At 33.5% G+C, this 22,410-nt stretch overlaps 3 protein-coding genes across 3 annotated transcripts; 2 read left to right on the top strand and 1 right to left on the bottom strand.

Annotated features, from left to right (window-relative positions):
• Nucleotides 1-1,127: 1,127 nt before the first annotated feature.
• LOC133789222 (pyruvate kinase isozyme A, chloroplastic-like) lies at nucleotides 1,128-3,929 on the top strand. The gene is made up of 7 exons (XM_062226989.1): nucleotides 1,128-1,848; nucleotides 1,931-2,018; nucleotides 2,091-2,281; nucleotides 2,388-2,506; nucleotides 2,617-2,860; nucleotides 2,957-3,191; nucleotides 3,340-3,929. The coding sequence occupies exons 1-7, from the start codon at nucleotides 1,306-1,308 to the stop codon at nucleotides 3,675-3,677; spliced, it is 1,758 nt and encodes a 585-aa protein (XP_062082973.1). The 5' UTR covers nucleotides 1,128-1,305; the 3' UTR covers nucleotides 3,678-3,929.
• A 4,325-nt stretch (nucleotides 3,930-8,254) lies between these two features.
• Nucleotides 8,255-10,550, top strand: LOC133789241 (uncharacterized). The gene is made up of 4 exons (XM_062227010.1): nucleotides 8,255-8,760; nucleotides 9,317-9,540; nucleotides 9,658-9,765; nucleotides 10,225-10,550. The coding sequence occupies exons 1-4, from the start codon at nucleotides 8,553-8,555 to the stop codon at nucleotides 10,345-10,347; spliced, it is 663 nt and encodes a 220-aa protein (XP_062082994.1). The 5' UTR covers nucleotides 8,255-8,552; the 3' UTR covers nucleotides 10,348-10,550.
• A 364-nt stretch (nucleotides 10,551-10,914) lies between these two features.
• Nucleotides 10,915-13,853, bottom strand: LOC133789231 (amino acid permease 8-like). The gene is made up of 7 exons (XM_062226999.1): nucleotides 13,590-13,853; nucleotides 13,244-13,477; nucleotides 12,599-12,692; nucleotides 12,254-12,468; nucleotides 11,911-12,053; nucleotides 11,613-11,834; nucleotides 10,915-11,514 (listed from the first exon to the last, which is right to left on the bottom strand). Exons 1-7 carry the CDS (start codon nucleotides 13,729-13,731, stop codon nucleotides 11,089-11,091), a joined length of 1,476 nt encoding a protein of 491 aa, XP_062082983.1. The 5' UTR covers nucleotides 13,732-13,853; the 3' UTR covers nucleotides 10,915-11,088.
• Between the last annotated feature and the right edge of the window lie 8,557 nt (nucleotides 13,854-22,410).

Genomic DNA, 22,410 nt, shown 5'->3' on the forward strand with positions numbered 1-22,410 from the left:
CAAACTATACCAATATATGAACACAATGTACTTTTGCTACTAAAAGAATAACTTGGGTACTTAAATGCTACAAACATAATAATTTGGGTACTTTCACCGCAAATATCTCAATTTAAAATAAAATAAGAATTGTTAAAAGAATTAGTAGTGTCCAACACCATCTGCTGAGTGTGACATAATATTATTGGTGCAATTCAATATTAGATCCCACAAATTTTAATGCAATAACTATAATAAAAATTGTTAACAACTCATGAGGTGTTACCTAATTGTATTGTTATTGTATTGTTGGGCGACAATGGTGCTTAATAATGATGCTCAAATAAAATATGTGAACTAATAATAGAATGTCATTTAAAATGGTCTTGAGCACATCAATCAATACTCTTATTTTGAACGTTGAGAGCCCAAGAGTAGTTGGCAGTTTACGTCTGGAGTGTTCATAGTGTGAGTGGTGCAGGTTTTTGCTAATTTATTGGACTGCACTGCATATGCAATTTGAACAATTTTCTAATTTACAATCTGCACCGAATCGATTTCAAATCGCATAAATTGCACTACAAAAATATGGTGTGGTACAGTGTGAACAGTTTATATCTATCGACAATTAAACATTATAATTAATATTGATTTATTATAAAGCTCATAACTAAATGAGTGTTTGACAAAATAATAAATATACAATAAACTAATAAATTTTTAGCAAAATAATAAAAATACAACAAACTAATAACAAAGAAAAAATATGTGATATAGAAATAAATATTTTAATTAAGGAGGAAAATATTTAGGTTGAAGTAGAATATGTGTTAGTATCTTATAAAATATAATAATTTTTCTAGATATTATGTATATTATACTATATAAATATATATATATATATATGCATTAAATTTAACTATAATAAAATTAAAAAATATATATATAACCATGGTATGGTTTAAGCATCATTTATAAAAATTAAAATCGCAAATCTCACTGCACACTGTGGTGTGCAAAAAATGCAAATGATAACAGCACCGCCAAAAGAATAGAAACCAAAAATTATGTTGAGATGTTGTTTAATGAACAACCTAGTAGTAGTTAAGGGGTATTTGTGCGAATACATGGAATATACCTTTTAGTTTATAACTATATATATATATATGCGTTGGTATAACCAAAAACCTTTGCCTCTTCCTAGTAGAACATTAGAACCTCCATTGAAGAAAAACCTTCTCTGAGAATCTTGACAAGATTCTCTAGCCAAAGGAAACTCATCTTTGGATTTTTTGTAAAAACAACTTCTCCCCTCTTAAGAAGTCCATGGCTTTTGCCTGCACCAACTCCTCCACTCGTTTTCTTAGTCAGCTCGCAGCCAAGAACTCCCCAAGTCTGAGTGTTGAGAGTAAGCATTTTGTGATTTCTTGCAGTGGAAGAAACTTGAAGCAAAATGCTGTGTCTGGTGTAGTCCAGACGACATTCGAAGTGGGTTTGGACAGCTTGGAAAGTCAAGTAACGAAAATTCCAAAGCCAAAGGTTTTAGATGGGAGTAGCATGGAGCTTGATATTGTTTCAGAAAAGGAGTTGAGAGAGAAGGGTTTTCTGGGGTTGAGGAAGACTAAGCTGGTTTGTACTATTGGACCAGCTAGTTGTTCTTTGGAGGAATTGGAGAATTTGGCATTGGGAGGAATGAACATTGCTAGGCTCAATATGTGCCATAACACCAGAGAGTGGCGCCATGAAGTGATTAGGAACATCAAGAGGTTGAATGAGGAAAAGGGGTTCTGTGTTTCGATCATGATTGACACAGAAGGCTTTCAGATTCATGTAGTTGACCATGGATCTCCTTCATCTGTTAAAGCAGAGGTATTTGTTACTTTTAAAAAAAATAAAACCTTTTTATGTTTGCTAATTTAATGATATGTAACACTCTTTCTTGAATCACCAGGAAGATTCACTCTGGCTATTTACTGCTGAAAAGTTCAATGGGTCTCGTCCATTTACAGTTCAAACAAACTATGAAGGTTTTTCTGAAGGTAGTTATTAATGCCTCCAACAAATCAAGAAATTCAAATAAATATATATTAATGTTTTTTAATGAATGATAGGTATCAATGTGGGTGATGACCTTGTAATTGATGGTGGAATGGCATGCTTTGAAGTCATTGAAAAGATTGGAAATGACCTTAGGTGCAGGTGCTCAGAACCTGGCTTATTTCTTCCAAGAGCCAGAATTAGCTTTTGGAGAAATGGAAAGTTTGTGGAGAAGAATCATGAGCACCCAACTCTATCAGAAAAGGTTTTTTTTTCTTCCCTATCTACTCTTTCTTTTTCTGGCTCAATATTCTTGTCTATTTTGTAGATTAAGACTGGTTAAATCTTTTGTAATTTTGCTTACTCTGCAGGATTGGACAAACATAGAGTTTGGCATTTCTGAAGGGATTGATTTTGTTGCCATGTCTTTTGTGAATGATGCTGACTCTATTAGGCATCTAAAGCAGTACCTCTCAGCCAAATCATCCAGGTAAGGAGAACACGTTGTATTTAACTTGTTGTCCATAATAAGCAAAGAGATTATTTGCTTTTTAGAATGGGGAAGAGTAATACATGTAATCTAAGTACTTCTTTTAACAGATCCATAAGAGTTTTGGCAAAAATTGAGAGATGGGAATGTCTTCAGAAACTTGAAGAGATTGTAGAGAGTTCTGATGGTGTCATAATAGGCCGGGGTGATCTTGGAGTTGAAATACCACTCGAAAAGATTCCAACAGTTCAAGAGCAGATTGTGTATGTTTGCAGGCAACTAAATAAGCCAGTAATTATAGCAGCTCAACTTCTTGAATCCATGGTCGAATACCCTACTCCAACTCGTGCTGAGGTAGCATAAAAGCTCTCTATTATCACACACACCTAGCTCATATCTGTTCAGGCATTTCACTTTATCTTTATATCTGTTTTTTTGGTTGATGCAAAGGTTGCAGATGTTTCTGAAGCTGTGAGACAGTATGTTGATGCGCTAATGTTGTCTAGCGAATCAGCTATTGGAATGTATGGTAACAAGGCTCTTTCTGTCCTTAAGATGGTCTGCAATCGAATGGAGCTATGGAGTCGCACTGAAAACCAGCAACCTTTCATCAAGCTGCGCCAACTCGGTGTCTCGTCGCCTGATCGCATTGCTGAGCAGATTTGCAATTCTGCTGCTGAAATTGGTATTTCAAACAACACTCAAAAACAAAAGTTTTATTTCTTTATTATCTGTGTTTATTAGAGCAAACTTAGCAGCCTTACTAGAATAGTATCATAGTAGTAAAGGGAGTCACCGTCACATTATAACAACTCAATGTGCTTTGTTTGCAGCCAACAACCTTGCTGTGGATGCCATCTTTGTCTACACAAACCATGGACATATGGCATCTTTGCTGTCAAGAAATCGCCCGAACCCTCCCATATTCGCGTTCACGAATGATGAAAGCACTCGTAAGGCTTTGAATTTGCAATGGGGAGTGACTTCTCTACTTGTTGATTTGTCAGATGACATGGAAGCTAACATCTCATCTACTATAAGGCTTATAAAATCACAAGGATTATTGAAAGAAAAAGATACTGTTTTGGTGGTCTCAGATGTCAATCCTACACTCACTACTCCAGTCACAATATTCCAATCAATTCAGGTAAAGACCATTGGTGACACTTGACTCAAACCATACCCAACAAAATGGTTAAGTTAAAAGAGTGGAATAGCAGAAAGATCAGAAAAAGTGTGTGTGAGATTTTGTAATCATTTGAATGTCTTATTAGGTGTATGTATGGAGTCACGTGTCTTGCACGTGCTTATTTTTGTGAGAATAATTTGGCTGTATCTGTATATATTGAGAGCAAACCTGTAGCTAGCATCATCAATAAACAAGTTGTTCTCTTTCTAATCACAAATGTTAGACCATGGTTTAGTATTGTTCTCTTAAAGTGGTATTTGCTAGAAAGCTCTCTTAAAATGTATATTAAGGGGTAATAAATACCCATTTTCGTTTGCTGTAAATATTCGAATAATGAAAAGAAATAAATTGTTTTTGGCATTTTTGTAAACTAACATGTATTAGTGGGCCATATGGAAGAATAAGATATAATTAGGCCCAAGTCACGTGGTTACAAGTGTCCAAGAGTACTGATATGTAAACGAGTACCAGTCCCAATCCAAGTCCTGCTTTTGAAGTTTTCTTTAAGTGAAGAACTAAGCTATATATATATATATAAATATATATAACACTACACAAAAAGACAGAGATTCTCCAACTTGTTACTCCACCATATAAGCTTTAAGATTCATTTTCAAATAATTCACAAGTTGGTTATAGTTTCGTATATAAAAATTATTGTAAACATGACTTAAACTTAAGTAAATAAATAATTAAACAAATTAAAATAAGATATTTTTGAGATATTTTACAATGATAATTATTTAAAAATAATAAAATCATATATTTTATAACTCAAATAAAATTTAATCAAACTTAATATTATATTAAACATATAATATATAATCATTTGTTATCAATGCCAAATTCAAAAACTAGAACAAATATAAACTTAAACAAAAATAAATAAATAAATAAATAAATTAATTAAAATAAGATATTTTTAAGATATTTTATGATAATTTAAATAATTAAATCATATTTATTTAAAAATAATAAAGATGATTGGAGTTTTTTTTCTTCATTAAATTCACCAAAGGACATTGCAAGATATATAGTTAATGCATATATACTACTGTCTACACTATGACTTTTTCTATTTTTATTTTATTTCTATTATCAATTTATATTTAAATATTATTCTATTTTATATATATGTTATGTAATCATGTAAATATATATATCTATGTCAACATTATGTTTAGATGTCATATATGTAAAAATTATTAATATAAATATTTATATATAATATAGAACTACAATTCATTCGATTATAAAAATATATATATATATTTTCAAAAAGATAGTGAACCGGATTTTATTAAAATTATATACAATGTTTACAATTTTAAAACTAAGCAAACGTGCATTTGCACGTTACTTTTACCTAGTATATATATATAAATGTTTCAAATCTTCTATATATGAAAGTATAACTCTGATATTTAAAATAAGAGTAGGCATTTTTCATTTTGTTAATACAATAAAACCTCTATATAAAAATTACTTTGGGATTAAACTAATTGCGTTTTTATTGAAAAATTATAACTGAATAGAGGTATTGATACAAATAAATTTTTAAATACCCAAAAGTATCAACTTTAACAACAATACTAATAAAAATTTCTTAATAACTATTACATATTTAAAAATAATTTAAATGTGGAATAAATTTTTAATTTTCTCCCTTAAGTACAAATAAATGCCATAATATATATTTATATGACTTTATATATAATTATTACTGGTGGTACACTTTCTTAATGCATGACTAATTACATTTAGAGGTTATTATTATTTATAATTAGCCCAAATTGAGAATAAATTTTTTTTATAATAAAATAAAAATTATTCTTATATAGAACATTTTTATATAGATGTTTTACCGTAGTAGTTGTTTTTAACTTCTATAGAAAAGTCTATTATTAATACATATATCATTGGTTTAAATAGACTCCTATACCTAGTTTTGGTCAAAGTTTTTTGAACTAGTATGACAAATAATTCTCAAACTAATAATTGAGAACAATATCATAATCATATTATGTCTAATAACTGTGTTATTATATTCAACTTTTTTATTTATCAAAATTAGATTTAAGGATTTATTTAAACAAATTTATAAATAAATGGTCTAAAAAGTAATTTTTTAAAGCACATGATTCAAACAGATAATTGGACAAAATACAGTGTTAAAAAATATATAAATGCTTAAAATAATATCGCAATAAAATTAATATTATTATTTAAGTTATGAAGGCCTAAATCTTTCTTGACTTTCACTATGAAAATCATCAACTTCTACTTAAAATACTTGATGAATGATAGTATTCAAATATTTTATATTTAAAAAATATTATAAATGGCTTGTTTGTCATTGTTTTCTGTTTTTTGTTTTTAAAATTTTGTTCTAAAAAATGATAACAAAAAACTGTTTTTGTAGTTTTCAAAAAACAAGAGGTGTTTGGTTAATGTTTTCTAAAAATAATTTTTTTAGTTTTATTTTTTTTAAATCTTAAATAAAAAATTAACAAATATATTTACAAAGTGAAAAATATTTTAAAAGTTTGTAATAAATAATGAGATAAAATAATTTGAAAGAAAAAATAATAAAAAATAAGAAGTGAGAAAGTTAGGAAAGAAAATTTGAGAACAATAGAAAACAACTTTTTGTTGTTCTCAAAATTTTCTGTTTTTTGTAACTTTATTTTTAAAAATTATTTTCTGAAAACAATACCAAACACTCCAACTTGTTTTCAAAAAATAATTTTTAACTTTTAAAAACAAAAAACAACTTTTTAGTTAAGGTGCCAAACACCCTCAAAGTTTCTTCTCTACGAAATAACTATTACATTACATGTGTTAAAATTATTAAAGTGACTATCAAAAAGAAACAAAATTTCATTGGTCGGTCGCGTTTTTAAAATGGGCATTTTTTTTAGCTTGCATCTTTTGATTTTTTTTTTTTTTTTCTTTTTCTTTTCTATAACTATATTTGTGTAAGTCCATTTATTCAAGATGTAGAATATTTTTGCACGATCTCACATAATTTATTTTATTTTTGTAAATTTAGAGTTTTTTTCTTCTTTGGATGTTATAATTGTGTTTTCACATTTACATTTACAAGCATATATATTATAATAGATATGTAAAGACTATAGTGACTAGAGCAAACCTTTCTCAAAAAAATATGTAAAAAAAAAAAATTAATGTTATCCATTGCACTGATACTAATAATAACACAATCAATTTTCTTGTACACAACTTGATTTTAATATATTTGGCACAAGAATTGATATAATACTCATTAGAGTATCTATTAATAGAATGTCAAACTAATGATACATTGTTAAAATATAATCCACTTTGCAAAAGAGTTGCTTCAAAAATTGTCCTATGTTAAAAATTGTGTCAAATTTATCCCAAAAAAAATTGTGTCAAATTTGACACCTAGTATAATATATGCATATTTTGCATCACCATAACTGCTACATTTTTTATTTACTTTTATGTTATTTTTATTATTTTATGATTATATTTATCTATCAACATTAAATGCTAGACTTTTTACCTTATTTTTTTATTATTATCTTTAACTATCAACAATAAAATATAAAAAAATTATTACTTTTTGTATATTTTCAATAAATATTAACTGATCATTAATCAAATATTGATTTTTGAATAAGCTTTTATAATTGTGCATTTGAGCATAGTGTTAAATATTGTGCCAAATATAGCACATGTTGATTTTTTATGCTAAATATAATATAATATTTACATCTACCATTAGACCATCTCTAATAGAAGGTGAATAATTTGCGTCAAATTTGGCCTAAAATATGTGCGAGTGATATATTTGATCCACTTTTTGCATTTGTACTCCAATGCACAAGGTGCAAACTAGCTAAAAAAAATTAATATAATTATTAATGTTTATTAAAAATATACAAAAACAATTAAATTTGTTTATTAAAAGATAAATTAAAAATTAATAATTTGTATTAATGAGTGGCAAAAGAATAATTAAAAAATGTGATATTTATTATGGTCCAAATTTAGCCTATGCTATATTTTCTACTAAATTTCTCACATATTTTAGACTACTATTAGAGTTCAATTTTATAAAAATGAGATTAAAAAATGGCAGTACACCACTTTCACTTTTATAACACTTTATTCAGGTCCGGTCTTGGACACAAGCGGACGAGACTTGTGCCTAGGACCCACACACAATGAGATCCAATATTTTTTTTAAATATTATTTTTTTATATAGAGATACAAAAAATTTGAAAATTTTCATTTTTTATATATAAATATTTTAAAAATAATAAAATTTGTACAGAGTCCCTACCACATCCGTAACTCCATTGGACATGATATAAATGGTCTAATATATAATATTTAAATTTGAATCATGAATTATTTCCATTTGACGTTGATGAGTATGGTTGTATATGATTTTTTTTTTTTTTTGTCAAAATGGTTGTATTTGATTTTGTTCTAATTTAAAAAACTAACAATATATGAAATTGGAAAAGTTTCAACATCTTTTTTTTTTTTTTGTTCTTTGCTCATTATTTTCCGATTTTTTTTGTTGTGTTGTGGGTGAGAGAGTCTACACGTAATTTTGTAGCCACAAAACTAATCCACGCCACGCAACGCCCCCCGCGCATGAAAGCCACGAACGCCTGACATACGCTAACATGCGCCGGCCTTCTTCGTCACCACTTGCTTTGTACTCACTCACTCCTCTCCTTGCGTCTCCTCCTCTACAACAAAGCTTTCGCCCTCTCTCTCTCTCTAAAAATTAATAATAGACGATTTCATTGCAGTGAAATGAATGAGTTTGGATTCTGATTGATGCAGAAAACCAAATGGCTTCTCTACAATTCTTGAAGTATAATTCTTCTCCATTTTCCATCTCCCAACCCAACTTTCCAGGAAAACCCAACTCTTTTTTGTCCCAAATTTCTTCCAGGAAAATAATTCATTGCTTCCCAAGCTCCAATGGATCAAGATGCCATATGACCAAGAGATTCAGGTTCTTCTGTGCTGCTCAAGATTCTGACAAAGAAAGCAAAGGTAAGCTTTTGTTTTCTTCCCTTCTTACTCTGTTTCAGTGATTTCTTATGCTTTTACTTAATTAAAAAAATGGGTGATTTTATTAGTGAATTACGTAAAGGAATGAAATTTTTGTTTGGTTTCTGAGAAACTTTGGTGGGAAATTTGTGTGGGAACTGGGAAGTTCTTGCTTTAATTTGTCAAAGCTATAATATTTCAGCTCTGAAAAAAAAGGGTATGCATGTGGGGTTTTGATATTATGCTTATATGAACTGTGAACAAATAAAACAAGGGAAAAGTTGTAAAATAACAAATATCTTGCTATTCTCTTTAGCCAGTTAATGATTAGGCATAGAGCTTGGTTTGTAAGTTTATTTAATAACTTTTTTGACACTTTTTGATGTAATATTTTCATAATTATATATGCTTGTGCTTTGACTTTTATGGGGATGTTTTTCTTTACTATTCTTTTAAACTTAGGTAGCTATGTAAGTTGGCCATTGGTTTTTTCGTTAAGAAAATGTTAATGGAGGACTCTTCCATTTGTGTTTCTTTGCCTCACAAATGTGATTTTCAGGTGAAGAACCTCCTGAATCGATGTTTATGAAAGAATTGAGGAGGAGGGGTATGACTCCCACTTCGTTGCTTGAAGACACCAATACAAGTGAATATGGAGTCAATAATGAGTTGGGGAAAGAAGCTAGAGCTTTCATACAGAGAAATGCAGTATCAACTGAAATTGAGAAAAGCCTTTCTAATCAAAGGGAGCGCTCCTTGAAGTTGAATAGTGAAGGACTTGAGGTTGGCCCGTGTTCCTTTTTTTTTTCTTTTTTTATTTATAGGCTTCATTTGTTTCTGTTTAAGCACTAGTTTTTATATAGTTCAAGGTAATGGACTTAAGATTTTCATCTGTTTCAGGGGTTAATCCCTCGGGCCAAACTGCTACTAACACTTGGAGGAACATTTTTCTTGGCGTTTTGGCCATTGATTCTCATAACAGTTGCATCTTTCTCTGCTCTATATTTTGTAAGTACTCTCTCTTGATCTTCAATATTGTAACTTCCTCTGTCTGTTTTGACTCTTTTTTTCAGAGATATTAATTTGCGTCTCTGACATATGCACGCACACATGTATATGTATACACAGTTCATACAACTCATAATAAATGTTGGATTACATAATTAGTAAATATAAACAACACATTATTAAATTTAGAGTCTGTTATTCAAGAAAAGTCAGTGATGGACTCAGAGTTCTTAACTTGAAGGTCCATAACTTAGTTTAAATTTAGAGTAATCTTTATTAAGAACCACCTATGTCATTAGAGGTGATAAGTGGGAATTAGAATCAGAATATGGACTGAAATTTATATACTTGGGAATATTGTTTACATATTTTTACTAGTCTAGGCTGCTTCTTGTAGATATGTTACTTCCTTTTGGTTTATGGAACAGTAAGCATTGACTCTTCTCTTTTCTTGGTCAGTACTTTGGACCAGCTTTTGTTCATGATGGAACCCAAACTCCAATTTCACCACCCCAGTATGTGGATCCATATGCACTTCTGGAAGAAGAAAGAATCTCAACAATGGCACCGCGTGTAAATTGAAAGATAAATTGTTTAAACACTTGAACATATATTTAGATTCTTGTATCCCAATTACAATGGCCAAAAGGTACATAAATGGCCAGAAATGAAAAAAAAAAAATGGAAAATCTTACTACATGCTTCATTGTCTACTTTATTGACTCTAGTTTATTCTTTTTTCTGTACAAATCTCAGTTTGATATATATACATATGTGTGTGCCTATCACCGGTCTCTATAACCACTTTCAATGTTGTCCTTGCTAACACACATAAAGAATGTTGATAACTAGGTTTTTAATCCTATGTCAAGGAGTGCTCATGCCCATATGTATATAAATATATTTTTTTGTTTAATAATTCTTTGCAATTTCATCTTCCAAACACACTTGATATCTTGTTGAAAATTCTTGTCACCTAGTAAAAAATTCAGAACACCCTAAAGACTAAAGAATACCAAATTGCAAAATGACATTTAAAAATGATATATTTTTACCTATATCTAGGAATTTTTTTTTTCTCATTATTGCTTTAAAGAAGAGTAAATTGCAGTGTTAGTTTTTGGCTGGAGTGCAACAGATGCACATTATTAAACTATAAACCCAATTAGTAAAACTCTCATAAAATAACAGAGAAGACCAGTTCTGGCTCACAACGATACTGACACTAAATGATGATAAGTTGATTAAAGCTTTAACCTGGTTGAAAACACAAACTAAAAAAATCAAAATAACAGTACCTAAAAAACACAATCTCATGAAGAATCAAGATACAGACATGAAAGGCTTGAATGTCTTGAGCTCTGTAATTATGCCTTGAATGGAACCAGCAGCAGCAAGAAGAGAAACAATTAAGCAAGCCCCACTAAGTACTTTCAGCCCCAACCATCTCCTAGAATAGCTTGCAAGTTTGGTCTGTTCTATGTGCATTTCTATTGGGAAGTACACAGCCAGTGGCCAGAAAACTAATGCTCCAAATAGACCCAAAATGTCATTGAAGAAAGGAAATATAATCGACAGAGTAGTGGTTGACATCACATACAATGTTCTCCACACAACCCTGAAGAAATTCAAGTTGAAAGTACACAAAAATGGAATCCTAATGGGGTACTCTTTCACTACAAAAGCTGTCTCCGGCCACCATTTTCGGCTCTGCTCTTCAACTGAACTGTAAACAGGTTGAGCAAATACCTACATACAATTCCATATCGGAGATAAACTCAGGAAGATGTAGAAAAAGAAAGAGCAAGGAAATTAGAACGCTTGTTCGAGAGTTACGGTTTCAGTACCTGATAAGCACCGACAAGATGAACAACAATACAGGCATTAGCAAAGTCAACAAGCCAGAAAGGCTCATAGAAACCAGTTAGAAAATTGCCCGGCGCGTTGTTTCCAAATGCTAAGTAGCCTAGTATTCCACATAGCATGTAAAAGGAGGTTGTGATAGAGATTCCAACTGCAGCTGCCTTCTTCATTACTTTGTTTTCTGGTGGACTTGATTTCAGTGTGTCCTGCAAATTTTTTGTTCAAAAAATGATATATTGTCTTAACTCTTTCATCGAAGACCAAAAGGAGAGGAGCTTTCACCTGAATCTCTATAAGGATTGCAGAGTAAGAATAGGCAAAGGCAATGTTTCCAAGAGCCTGAAAGGCGCGCAAAATTTTCTGCTCACTCGTGACATCTAAACCTACTTCTACTCCTGTTATGCTTGTCTTGGGATGTGCCCCCCCTTCAGTTCAGTATCAACATACCAAAATTATTATTATTACTATAATTTTAGAAAAAACCTAGGACAGGGTATGATTACTAGTAAAGTACGATTTTGACTATTTATCTAAAGTGTACAATCATGACGTACTCTATCGATAAGATATGAAAATCAAATCTTTACAAGCATCAACACAAGTGGAAGTTTTTAATGTGACTGACCTGCAATTCTAGAGACTGAGAGACCAATGCCAATGAAAGAGTAAGTGAAAGACATGGTAGCTGCTATGACAGAGAGCCCTGATAGCTTGTTGAAGTTTGGTATTTGGCTTAAGAATATCTGAAGAACACCAAACATGATCATGGAGATCTCGTTTGATGCATGACAAACTGCTTTATGCCCATGTTTATGGAAACAAGTTGCTCTTTCTATAGCCCTGATCTCATTCAAACACACACACACACACACAACGCCAGATTATAACATTTTGAATTGCTAAAGAGTGAGAGACATACATGAGTACAGAAGTTTATATAACACTATATATATGTATATATATAGCTTACCCAATACCAAAGGCTGTAGTGATTGTATAACCAATACATGTTCCTACGAGATTAATATATTGAGCTATACCACAGAACTTGTACCTCATTCCTCCTAAAAAGGCATAATTAAGAAAACCCATTTAGAGTAAGCAGCTATTAAGAAAAGGAGTTTTTTTATTTTTTATTTTTTATATATATAACAGAAGAAAAGGAGTTTTAGCATAAAAGCCTTTTTTTATTTTTTTTTGGTTGTTTGGCAATTTAGTTCTTAAGAATTTTTTTTTGGCAATTTAGTCCCTAAATTTTAAAAACAGTAACAAATAGGTCCTTATTGTTAAATTTTTAACTAATTTATATGGACGATTTCAATACCTCTTACACATTATACACTTCCAATATTTTTTTTAAACATCATATTGTATAAAATCATTCAAAAATTAAGAATTTTGTGAAAAAATAAATAAGACTTAATTTGCTATTGTTTATAGAACTTCAGAACTTGATTGCCAATTTTTTTTTTCTCCAAGATCAAATTGCCAAACAGTAAAATATTTATGCTAAAATCTCTTAAGAAAACCCATATGGTCAAATGAGTCAAAAAAAAAAAAACAGAAAGTAATCTTTAAAGAAAGAGAGAAATGGGTTTGTTGGATTAGGATTTACCCAAGTAGTTTTCAACAGCATGTCTGTAATTATAGTTTCTTGTTCCCGTAATTGGATCTGGGAACCTGTAAAAATTGGACAAAAGACTAGAAGTAAATAAAGTTATAATAGAGAACATAAGAAGAGCCAAAATGCCTGCAATCCATCCCAACTGAGCAAAAGCCCAAGCCAACGAAAGCACTCCAGAACCAATAACAGCTGTTATGATATGTGCACTTGCAGTAATCACAGTCCCTTCAAAACCCCAAAAGAAAAACAAGAAGAAGAAGAAGAATGAGAAAAATCAACGAAAGAAACGACACCCAAAATGCAAAAACGACAGAAAAAAACATGCAAGAACACATACCAGTTCGTCTAATTCGACCATCATCATCAAAAGCATTAATCTTGTCGTTTGATTCAACACCCTCTATTGAAAAGTTCTGATCACTGGTACTTCTTCTACTCCTCTCATGATTATTGTCCACATGCATCATCATTGTGGACATGTATATATAAATATATATATATATATATATATTTATATATTCTGCTAGTACTCAGTAGTGATTGTATCTTGAATCTCTTGACTGAAAATTATAAGAAAAGAGAGAATATTGCGAGTGTAGAAGTGGAATCTTGGGAAGAGATTTATAATTAAACCATGTTAGGATCTTACTATCTCTTCTTTGTCCACTTGTAAGAATGTAATAAAAGATCAGTTATTTCACAAAAAAATATTGGAAAGAGCAATAAGCTGATAACTCAAAATGGAATAAATAAATTAAAATTAAAAAGAAAAAAAAAGTTTTACCGATTCAAAGGTAAATTTTCTGGTATTTGAATTGAAAGATGTGCTTGAAAAGCATGTAAAAATTAATTGTCAACGTTGACGTTTTGCAATGATCTTCACCAATGGTAGTTTTTGGTAATATATATAAAAATGTATACAGGAATTGCATTCAACTTACTTCTATAAATTTTATAGGGAAAATTTATTGTTATTTTATCTGAAAAATAATACCAATTTTGATTTGTTCTAAACATGCCTCTAATTCTTTCTAGAAATACTGAAAATTAATTTAAAAATAAATACTTGCCTTTTAGTTGATTTTCCATTGAGGGCTTTTCTTTTTATTTTTATTTTAAATTAGGTGGATAAATATGAACTTTTTCTTTCTCCATCTTTTTCTAAATAAATCCCACATATAAATTTAAAATTTTATAGTTTCTTTTCTCACTCCTCCTTAATTTTTATTTAGTAAATAATTATCCATTTGTAAATAAATATTTTATTAAAATAATTTAAAATATATATGATAATCCTCGTATTTATAAATAAATAAAAAAACTCAATTTTTATTCTTTAAACACAAAAAGAATTCTAAAAAAAAAACTTATCTCATTTAAAATAGAAAAAATAAATTATACTATTATAGTATATGACTTTCCTATTTGTAAAAAAGAAGATGATAAAAGTGCGTCACACATACGATATGAAACTCATACATAATAAAATAGTAATTAGTAAGGATATTTGTGTGAGTTTATAAAAAGATATATGTAAAAGAATTAATTAATTAACTAGGTTGAGGTGTGGAGAGAAAAAATAGGAGTGATAATAGAAACACATTTAATTTATTTTTCTTTTTTTTTTTTGAAAGAATTCCTTAAATAGTTCTCCAAACTCCCACATTTTTCTCCCTATGCCTTTACGCCCACACATCGCGCGGGGGTCTCGCCAATGTGCTTGTAATAAAAAATTTGTTAATAATGTTTTCTTTTTAAAAAAATTATATATATATATATAAATTATAACTTCCTATGTGAAATTTTATACCGTTACACACATTTCTTCCTATTGATGTTTTTAACTAAAAAAACTACAACAATGTATGAAAAAGAACAAACGGTATGAATTGTGTTTGTGTGGAAGGAAAATTGTTGCTACAACTATACACCTCGTTTGATATAGCTTCTATTTTTAATTTTAGCCGATAAATAATTTATATAAATGATTCATGTGTAATACACTTGTGATTTGATCCAAATAGATTTCTCTACTTCTTAAAAAAAAAAATCAAAGTACAGAATATTTTTTAAAATTCATCAAAACATCTCAAAAATAACTTTCATAATTCGTGATCTTAGGATTTTGTATTTGGGATGAGAATCAGTGACAAATCCACCAAGGGTCCCGAGGGGGCTTCCTAGTGAAAAAAATTCACTTAAAAATGTATACATTATTGTTTAAAATTGATATTTATTTACCAAAATAATAAAAAAAAACCTCAAAAATATTTTTATAATAACTAAACCCCCATAAAAAGAAATAAATTTACTAAAAGTCATTGTAATTTTTATGATTCTTGATTCCAGTTAGTATATATATTTTTTATTCTAAGCTCCATTGAGCAAAAATCTTGAATTCGTCACTGATGTGCTAGCCAAATGATAGCTACTTTTGACATTTATGTAATATCACAAGTTAATAAGACTTAGTGCCTTGATTAGGGGTCAGGAGGTCAATAGTTGATTTAATTGCATTATTATGTGATTTGATTGATGTATGAATAAATGAATTATGTGAATTATATTATAATATGATTGTATTTGCAGGTATGTGGGTCTGTTACTTATTAGAATGACATTTTAGTAATTTTAGCCCGTTGAAGGCATATTTGTATATATATATATATTGATTGAGACCACATTATTATGTGGATATATTTAAGTTATTCGGCATGAGACGATCCTGGCGAGCAAAGTAGCGGTTTAGTCATAACGGGGTCAAATACCCAACTCGGAGTGAGCCTAGGGGTATTTTGGTAATTTAGTACATTACTGGGATTTATCGGGTAATGAGAAATTATTTGATGAGTATTAGAGATATTGGAATTAATTGGGAAAATTATGAGATAATTTGGAGATTGGTGAGAAGTGGTGGTTAATGACCACTTTGCTCTTATGGGCACTAGAGAACCTAAGTTTGACTAGGGGGTATTTTAGTCATTTCCTGCTTAATGAAGAGATATACTCAGTTAACCTCAGAAGCTAGTGGAACACTTAGAAACACACTCTCAGCTTTCCATTTTCTCTTCATCTCGTTACTCTCTCTCTCTCTCTCTCTTAGCCTTGAGGTTTTATTGAGTTTTTAGGAAAATTGGTGGGGTTTAAGGCTTGGAAGCTTGAAGGCTTTAGGCTAGAATTGTTTATCTGCAGCTAGGGGTGGACTTTCAGCTGAGGTGTTGATCTCCATCATCTAATCTCATTGAATTCTGTTTTGGTATCAAGTTTTCTTGAGCTTTGAAGCTCAAGTATGGGTTTTGAGTTTTGGTGGGATCTTGATCAAGTGTAAGCTTGGGTTTTGTTGATCTTAATGTATTGGTGATGTTCTGAGGCTGAATTATGAGTTTGGGTTGTGGTTAGGTTGGATTTTGGTGGTATGAGTTCAAGGAAAACGTAGGGGAAAAACCCATGATTTTTGGGTTCGCAAGGGAGCGCCCCTGCCCTAGGGGTTGGGCACCCCTGTGTTGTATTGTGGAGAGTAGGGGAGCTCTCTGTTTGGGTCTGGGTGTCCCTGCCGTTGCACTGGGCGCCCATATGCTATGCAGGGGAGTGCTTGGGGGCTTTCTATTTTGCTTGGGCTCCCTTACCCTATCTTTGGGTGCCCCTGCCCTATACCAACTTCAACTAGACCCAATTTTAGGGCTCGGGAAGGACTTGGGGGCTCGGGGGATGGTTCTGTTAGGATTGATGCCCTAAAAGCATGTAACGGCGTATTATTGGCTTTAAATAAAAGTACAATTTTATTATATTTGAATATTATAATTATTATTTATATTAATTATATAATAATATAAAAAAAATTCTCAATTCATTTTTTGAGAATATGATCATGAATTAGTAAGAGAGAATTACGATCATATATAATGAATAAAATAGTCAGTAACATATTAAAGTATGAAATCTTTAATGAATGGTTACTAGTACGATTTGCTAAGCATACGAGGTGCGAGTAATCTAGATTCAAATTACTGATGTGGATAGACATCTTAGTAAAGGTGTTGTATTTAATAGAGATTATATATGATATGACCGATGATAATTAATTATCTTTATAAACTTACCGTTTGACGTAAAGATTTCATTCTTATCATAATAGATGATCATTTGTAGATCAATCTAAATCCTGAGTATTCATGAATTCCTGTTTATGTTTATTAGATCTTTTGATTCACTCGTTAAGGTATCTTAGAATAATGAGGCTAATGAATTTTGTTTTGGAGATTCAATATCATGAATGACTAGGAACATGAATTACAATAATGAAATGCATGTTATCCTAACGAATCGAATATTGGTTCCCTTAAGGGTTAATTCTATAACTGAATAGTTATTGAGCTCAAATCTATAATTAGATTATAGATTAATTATTCGCTAGTAATTAATGATACTTAAGGATCAAGAGATAATTAGAAGGGTAAAACAGTAATTTTGACCAGTTCTAATTAATGAACCAATAATGGAGGACATGCCTACATATATTGATTATATCAATGGACTACAAGAGAAACTCTGTAAATATAATTCTATAAATACTTAGGGTGCAATTCCATATTTATAGTGGAGTAATCATAGAATTAATAAATAAGATTATTAGATTAAAGAGTTTAATTAAGGTGCTTTTTCATAATTACCCACTTTTTATGATTTTTTTACATTTTTACGATCCTTCATTTTTTTTTATATTTTTACTAACTCAAGTTTTCAAAAATACGATTTTAATGTTTCAAAATTACAAAAATATGATTTACACTAAACATCAACCCACAAAACATAACATTAAAAAAACAACAAGAAAGCAACACGACAACAACCTCACGACAACAACCTCACAACAACACAGTGCAACTCATTGCAGCTACAAAAAAAAAAAAACTAAAAAACAACACAAAAACAACATCAAAAAATTCATTATTACATTTTCAAAAAGCAACACATTACAATACAAATATCAAAAAAGAAACTTAAATGCAACACGATAACAACCTCACAACAATACTGTTATCCCCAAAATTTGAAAATGATGATGTGGCAATAAAAATGACAAGTGGCAAGGAATGGATGGGTGACCCAGCTTAGGAGTAGCCCAGTAGGCCATTGAAGAATTTAGATTGGTTTGAGAAGTGTCATGACCGACCAGGCGTGACCTTGTCCGACCAGTCACGTGCTTGTCTGCCCAGGCATGACTTTGCCTGCCCAGGCATGAACTTGGTCGATTGGTCATGGCCATGTCCGACCAGCTAAGTGCATGTCTGCCCAGCTAAGTGCATGTCTGCCCAACTAAGTGCATGTCTGCCCAGTCAAGTGCATGACTGCCCAGTAAAGGTGTGGCCGACCAGATTGAAGGTGATATGGATGAACTAGATAGAGCAGGACTGCGTCAAGATTCCCAGAAACGGCTTCAACACGAATCGGTCTTGGCATGCGCGGGAATCTCTCATTTATCCCACAAATTTAGTGTACTGTTACATTTTGAATATTGTTGTAATTTAAATAAAATGTGAATAATAAAATATCCCAATTATGGGGGATATCATCTGTGCGATCCTAAGCCTATAAATACAAGGCTTATGGCATCATAAAGAGAACTGGGGGGGAATTTTGGACTTTTGATATGAATTTTCTAGAGAGAAAGTACTTGTATTTGAGAGAATTTATGTATTCTTGGAATCTACACTGAAGAAACTCAGTTGACTCAGGTTCATCTAATCTTGAGTGTAGATATATAATCACAACTCTAAGTGGATTAGGCTATTACCAACATATTGGGGCTGAACCACTATAAAAATTACGTGCGTTATTTACTTTCTTTTCAAAATCGTCTGTGTCGTTTATTTTTCTTGAAGGTTTTTGTCATTTTTGACGTTCACACGTCGTTGGCCAAAAACGCGGTTAACATTTTGGTGCTTTCATTGAGAGCTTGAAGAGAAAGACAGACGGTCCCTGAGATATTATGGTACCTAAGAACACCAATGCAGCCTCCAAGAAGACAGGCTCCTCTAAAGAGCCTGCCAGATCAGAAGGTCCTAGCCTTCAAGATCGTGAGATTGAGCCTAGAGTCGTGCTCGAGGATGTAACCCTGGAGGTTGAAGAGCTCCAGGAAGCCATGAGCGCCTTCCAGGAGGAGATGGCACAGTTCAATGCCAGACAGGAAGCGTTCGCTGAAGAAATGGCTAGGCAGAATGCTGCATTCGAGCAGCAAAGGTGGGAAATGGACGCCAGGAGTGAAGAGATCCGGCGACAGCAGGAGGAGGTCGATAGGCGACATCGTGAGGCTGCACTCGCTCTGGAGGCAGCTACGCAGCTGACCCGGGCCAATGCCCAAGCTGCACCTGGAGTGGCAGCCACCCCAAGAGCAAGGACCACAGAAGCTGGTCGAAAGAACACTGATAAACCCCACTCTTACGGACCAAGCAGGGGTGGTAGTAACCCACCTGGTCGTGAGGAAGATGGAGTTCGGTCGGACACTGCCTCAACTCAAAGGTGGAACTCTAGATCCCCCTCAAGGAGCCACCGATCAGAGACTTCCAGGTCAGGAAGTCATAAGTCAGGTAGCAAGAAAACACCTCTTGAGCAGGAGCACAATAGAGCTCCTTGAGGTAAAGAAACTTCCCACTTCAAGGATGGGCATGGGCGTGATGAAGCTGACAGTCATCACACTGACCAGTCGAAGAAGAAGAATAATGATAACCATCGAGGAGGAAAAGATCGCCCAGCTCAGACAGGAAGGCCACCACTGCATCCCAACCAACGCAGTGGCAAGGAGCATGTTCCACCCAGAAAACCTTCCGAGAAGACTCGGAGTACGGTATTCGATCGATTGGGAAAGCACATTACTCAGAAGGATCTAAGGGACGTCATTGCTGATAGAAGAAGGACTGTCCCGGTCGAAGGGCAAGAGCCAATCCGACCTACCAGTCGAGTAGAAATACTCGATGATGGTTTGCCGGATAGGAGCGCCTGACCAGGCGGTCCCGAAAATGAGTCCCTAGCAGTGGCCCCAGGCATCCAAGCCCAGCTTGATGCTTTGACAGTAGCAGTTCAGAGTCTGTCAAAACGACCATCTGCGATTGATCCGGTAGACCACAGGAGTGGCAGCCCTTTCTGTGCTCGAATTAGAGCAACTCAACCACCAGCGAAATACAAAGCACCGGTACTGCCAGTTTATACAGAAAAGGCAGACCCGATAAGGCATGTTGGGAAGTTCGAAGATCAGATGGAGCTGCTCGGGGTGAGTGACGACTATCGCTGCAGAGTCTTCCCCACCACATTGTCCGACACTGCCCAGGAGTGGTATTGGAAGTTTAAGCCTAACTCCATCACTTCTTGGGAAAGTTTTAGAAAGGAGTTTTGCAGACAGTTTAGTGCTGCTCGGACCCCTCTTGTTTACGCCAATCACTTGGCGGATATTAAGCAAGGAAAGGATGAGTCTCTCAAGAACTACATACAAAGGTTCATGAGAGAAGCTAACCGAGCTACTGCAGTTGGAGATGAGGGGAAGATGGTGGCAATTTCTTCTGGCATTATCTATTGGAGTCCTTTGTGGGACAGCATTCATCGCAACCCAATTTCAACATTACAACAATTTTTGGACCGGACGGACAAATACATGAAGTTGGATGATGTGATTGAGAAGGGAGAGTAGGGCCTGAACAACCCGAGTGGATCGACTGATCCTCCCAAGAATGGTGGAAATGATTAAAATGGTGGTAAGAAACGTGGGAATAACGGGTCTGACCGCAACAATGAGAAGAAGGCTGAGTTGGGACCAAACGACAAGCCAACGAAGAATGAACCTCGATTCACCAACTACACCACTCTTTCGGCGAGCCGAGCGGAGATCTATTTGGCCAGTCATCAAGAGGTCCCTTACCGGAAACCCCCACCTATCAAAAAGGAGATGAGTAAAAGAGATATGAACAAGTTTTGTCGCTTCCATGGAGACTATGGTCACGACACGAATGAATGCAATCATCTCAAAGATGAGATAGAATTTCTCCTCCGGTCGGGGAAGCTGAAGAAGTATCGAGCAGAGAAGACCCAGGGAGAGGGAAGTAATAACAATCCTAGGTTCAAGCGGCAATGATCCCCACCATTGCAACCTGAACCTGTGGACTTCACACTAGATACCATATGTGGAGGTCCACATCTTGCTGGAGATAGCAATAAGGCGAGGGAGAGGTATGCTCGCACCCTTCGTCATGAGTTGAGTGCAGCATCGACCTCTAAGTTATGATAGTGGAGGAGCGACCACCGAAGAACCCAAGATACGAAAGTGAGTCCCTCACTTTCACTGAAGATGATGCTCGACATGTGAGGTATCCTCACAATGACCCTCTTGTCGTGATAATCCAAATTGCCAATATGAAGGTGAAGAGATGTCTGGTCGATACAGGGAGTTCTGTGAACATTATTTACAAGTCATCCTTCGAGAGGATGAAGCTATCTATCAATGACTTGAAGCCGTGCTCTCAAGTCATTTATGGGTTCACTGGAGAAGGATTGTCACCAGCTGGAACTATCAAGTTGCCAGTTACGACGGGGGAGGCTCCCAAACATGAGACAGTAATGACCGAGTTTTTGATTGTTGACTGCCCATCCGCCTACAATGTGGTTATTGGTCGACCACTGCTCACAAACTTACATGCGGTGGTTTCAATCTGGCACCTTTCCATGAAGTTCCCGACCAGTGCGGGCATAGGCTGTGTCCAAGGAGACCAGAGGGAGGCTAGGGAGTGCTATAATGCCTCAGTAGCTAAAGCAAGGAAAAGGGCCAAGGAGAGCAACATGATTGTATGTGCTGAGAGAAAGGAGGTAGACGAGATGGATGTCGACCTGAATTTTGCAGTTGTAACCGATCAGGAAGAGATGTTAGAGGAGTTTGACCAAGAGAGCACTCTTGGTTTAAAAGAGCAGAAAACCCCATCCGGTGATGAAGTCACCAAATAGGGCGTTGCCCAAAGCGAGGGAAGGGACTTTGATCCTCGCTTTGGGGATTATGAAAGTGATGTGGGACCGTCCAAGGAGTTAGAGGAGGTCCTGGTAGATGAGAATGACCCGACTAGAGGGGTCAAAATTGGAAAAAAGTTGAAAGCAGAGGTGAAAGCACAACTGATAGAATT

Source organism: Humulus lupulus, chromosome 1 (assembly GCF_963169125.1).
Source record: "Humulus lupulus chromosome 1, drHumLupu1.1, whole genome shotgun sequence".
NCBI lineage: Eukaryota > Viridiplantae > Streptophyta > Magnoliopsida > Rosales > Cannabaceae > Humulus > Humulus lupulus.

Coding starts and splice junctions, on each gene's coding strand:
- LOC133789241 (XM_062227010.1), top strand. CDS start 8,553: ATGGCTTCTCTACAATTCTTGAAGTATAATTCTTCTCCATTTTCCATC. Junction 9,541..9,657: donor TGAATAGTGAAGGACTTGAG/GTTGGCCCGTGT, acceptor CATCTGTTTCAG/GGGTTAATCCCTCGGGCCAA. Junction 9,766..10,224: donor CTTTCTCTGCTCTATATTTT/GTAAGTACTCTC, acceptor TTTCTTGGTCAG/TACTTTGGACCAGCTTTTGT.
- LOC133789222 (XM_062226989.1), top strand. CDS start 1,306: ATGGCTTTTGCCTGCACCAACTCCTCCACTCGTTTTCTTAGTCAGCTC. Junction 2,507..2,616: donor CTCTCAGCCAAATCATCCAG/GTAAGGAGAACA, acceptor TTCTTTTAACAG/ATCCATAAGAGTTTTGGCAA. Junction 3,192..3,339: donor CAATTCTGCTGCTGAAATTG/GTATTTCAAACA, acceptor CTTTGTTTGCAG/CCAACAACCTTGCTGTGGAT.
- LOC133789231 (XM_062226999.1), bottom strand. CDS start 13,731: ATGTCCACAATGATGATGCATGTGGACAATAATCATGAGAGGAGTAGA. Junction 12,054..12,253: donor CTCAGTCTCTAGAATTGCAG/GTCAGTCACATT, acceptor ACTGAACTGAAG/GGGGGGCACATCCCAAGACA. Junction 11,835..11,910: donor CAATCCTTATAGAGATTCAG/GTGAAAGCTCCT, acceptor AAAAATTTGCAG/GACACACTGAAATCAAGTCC.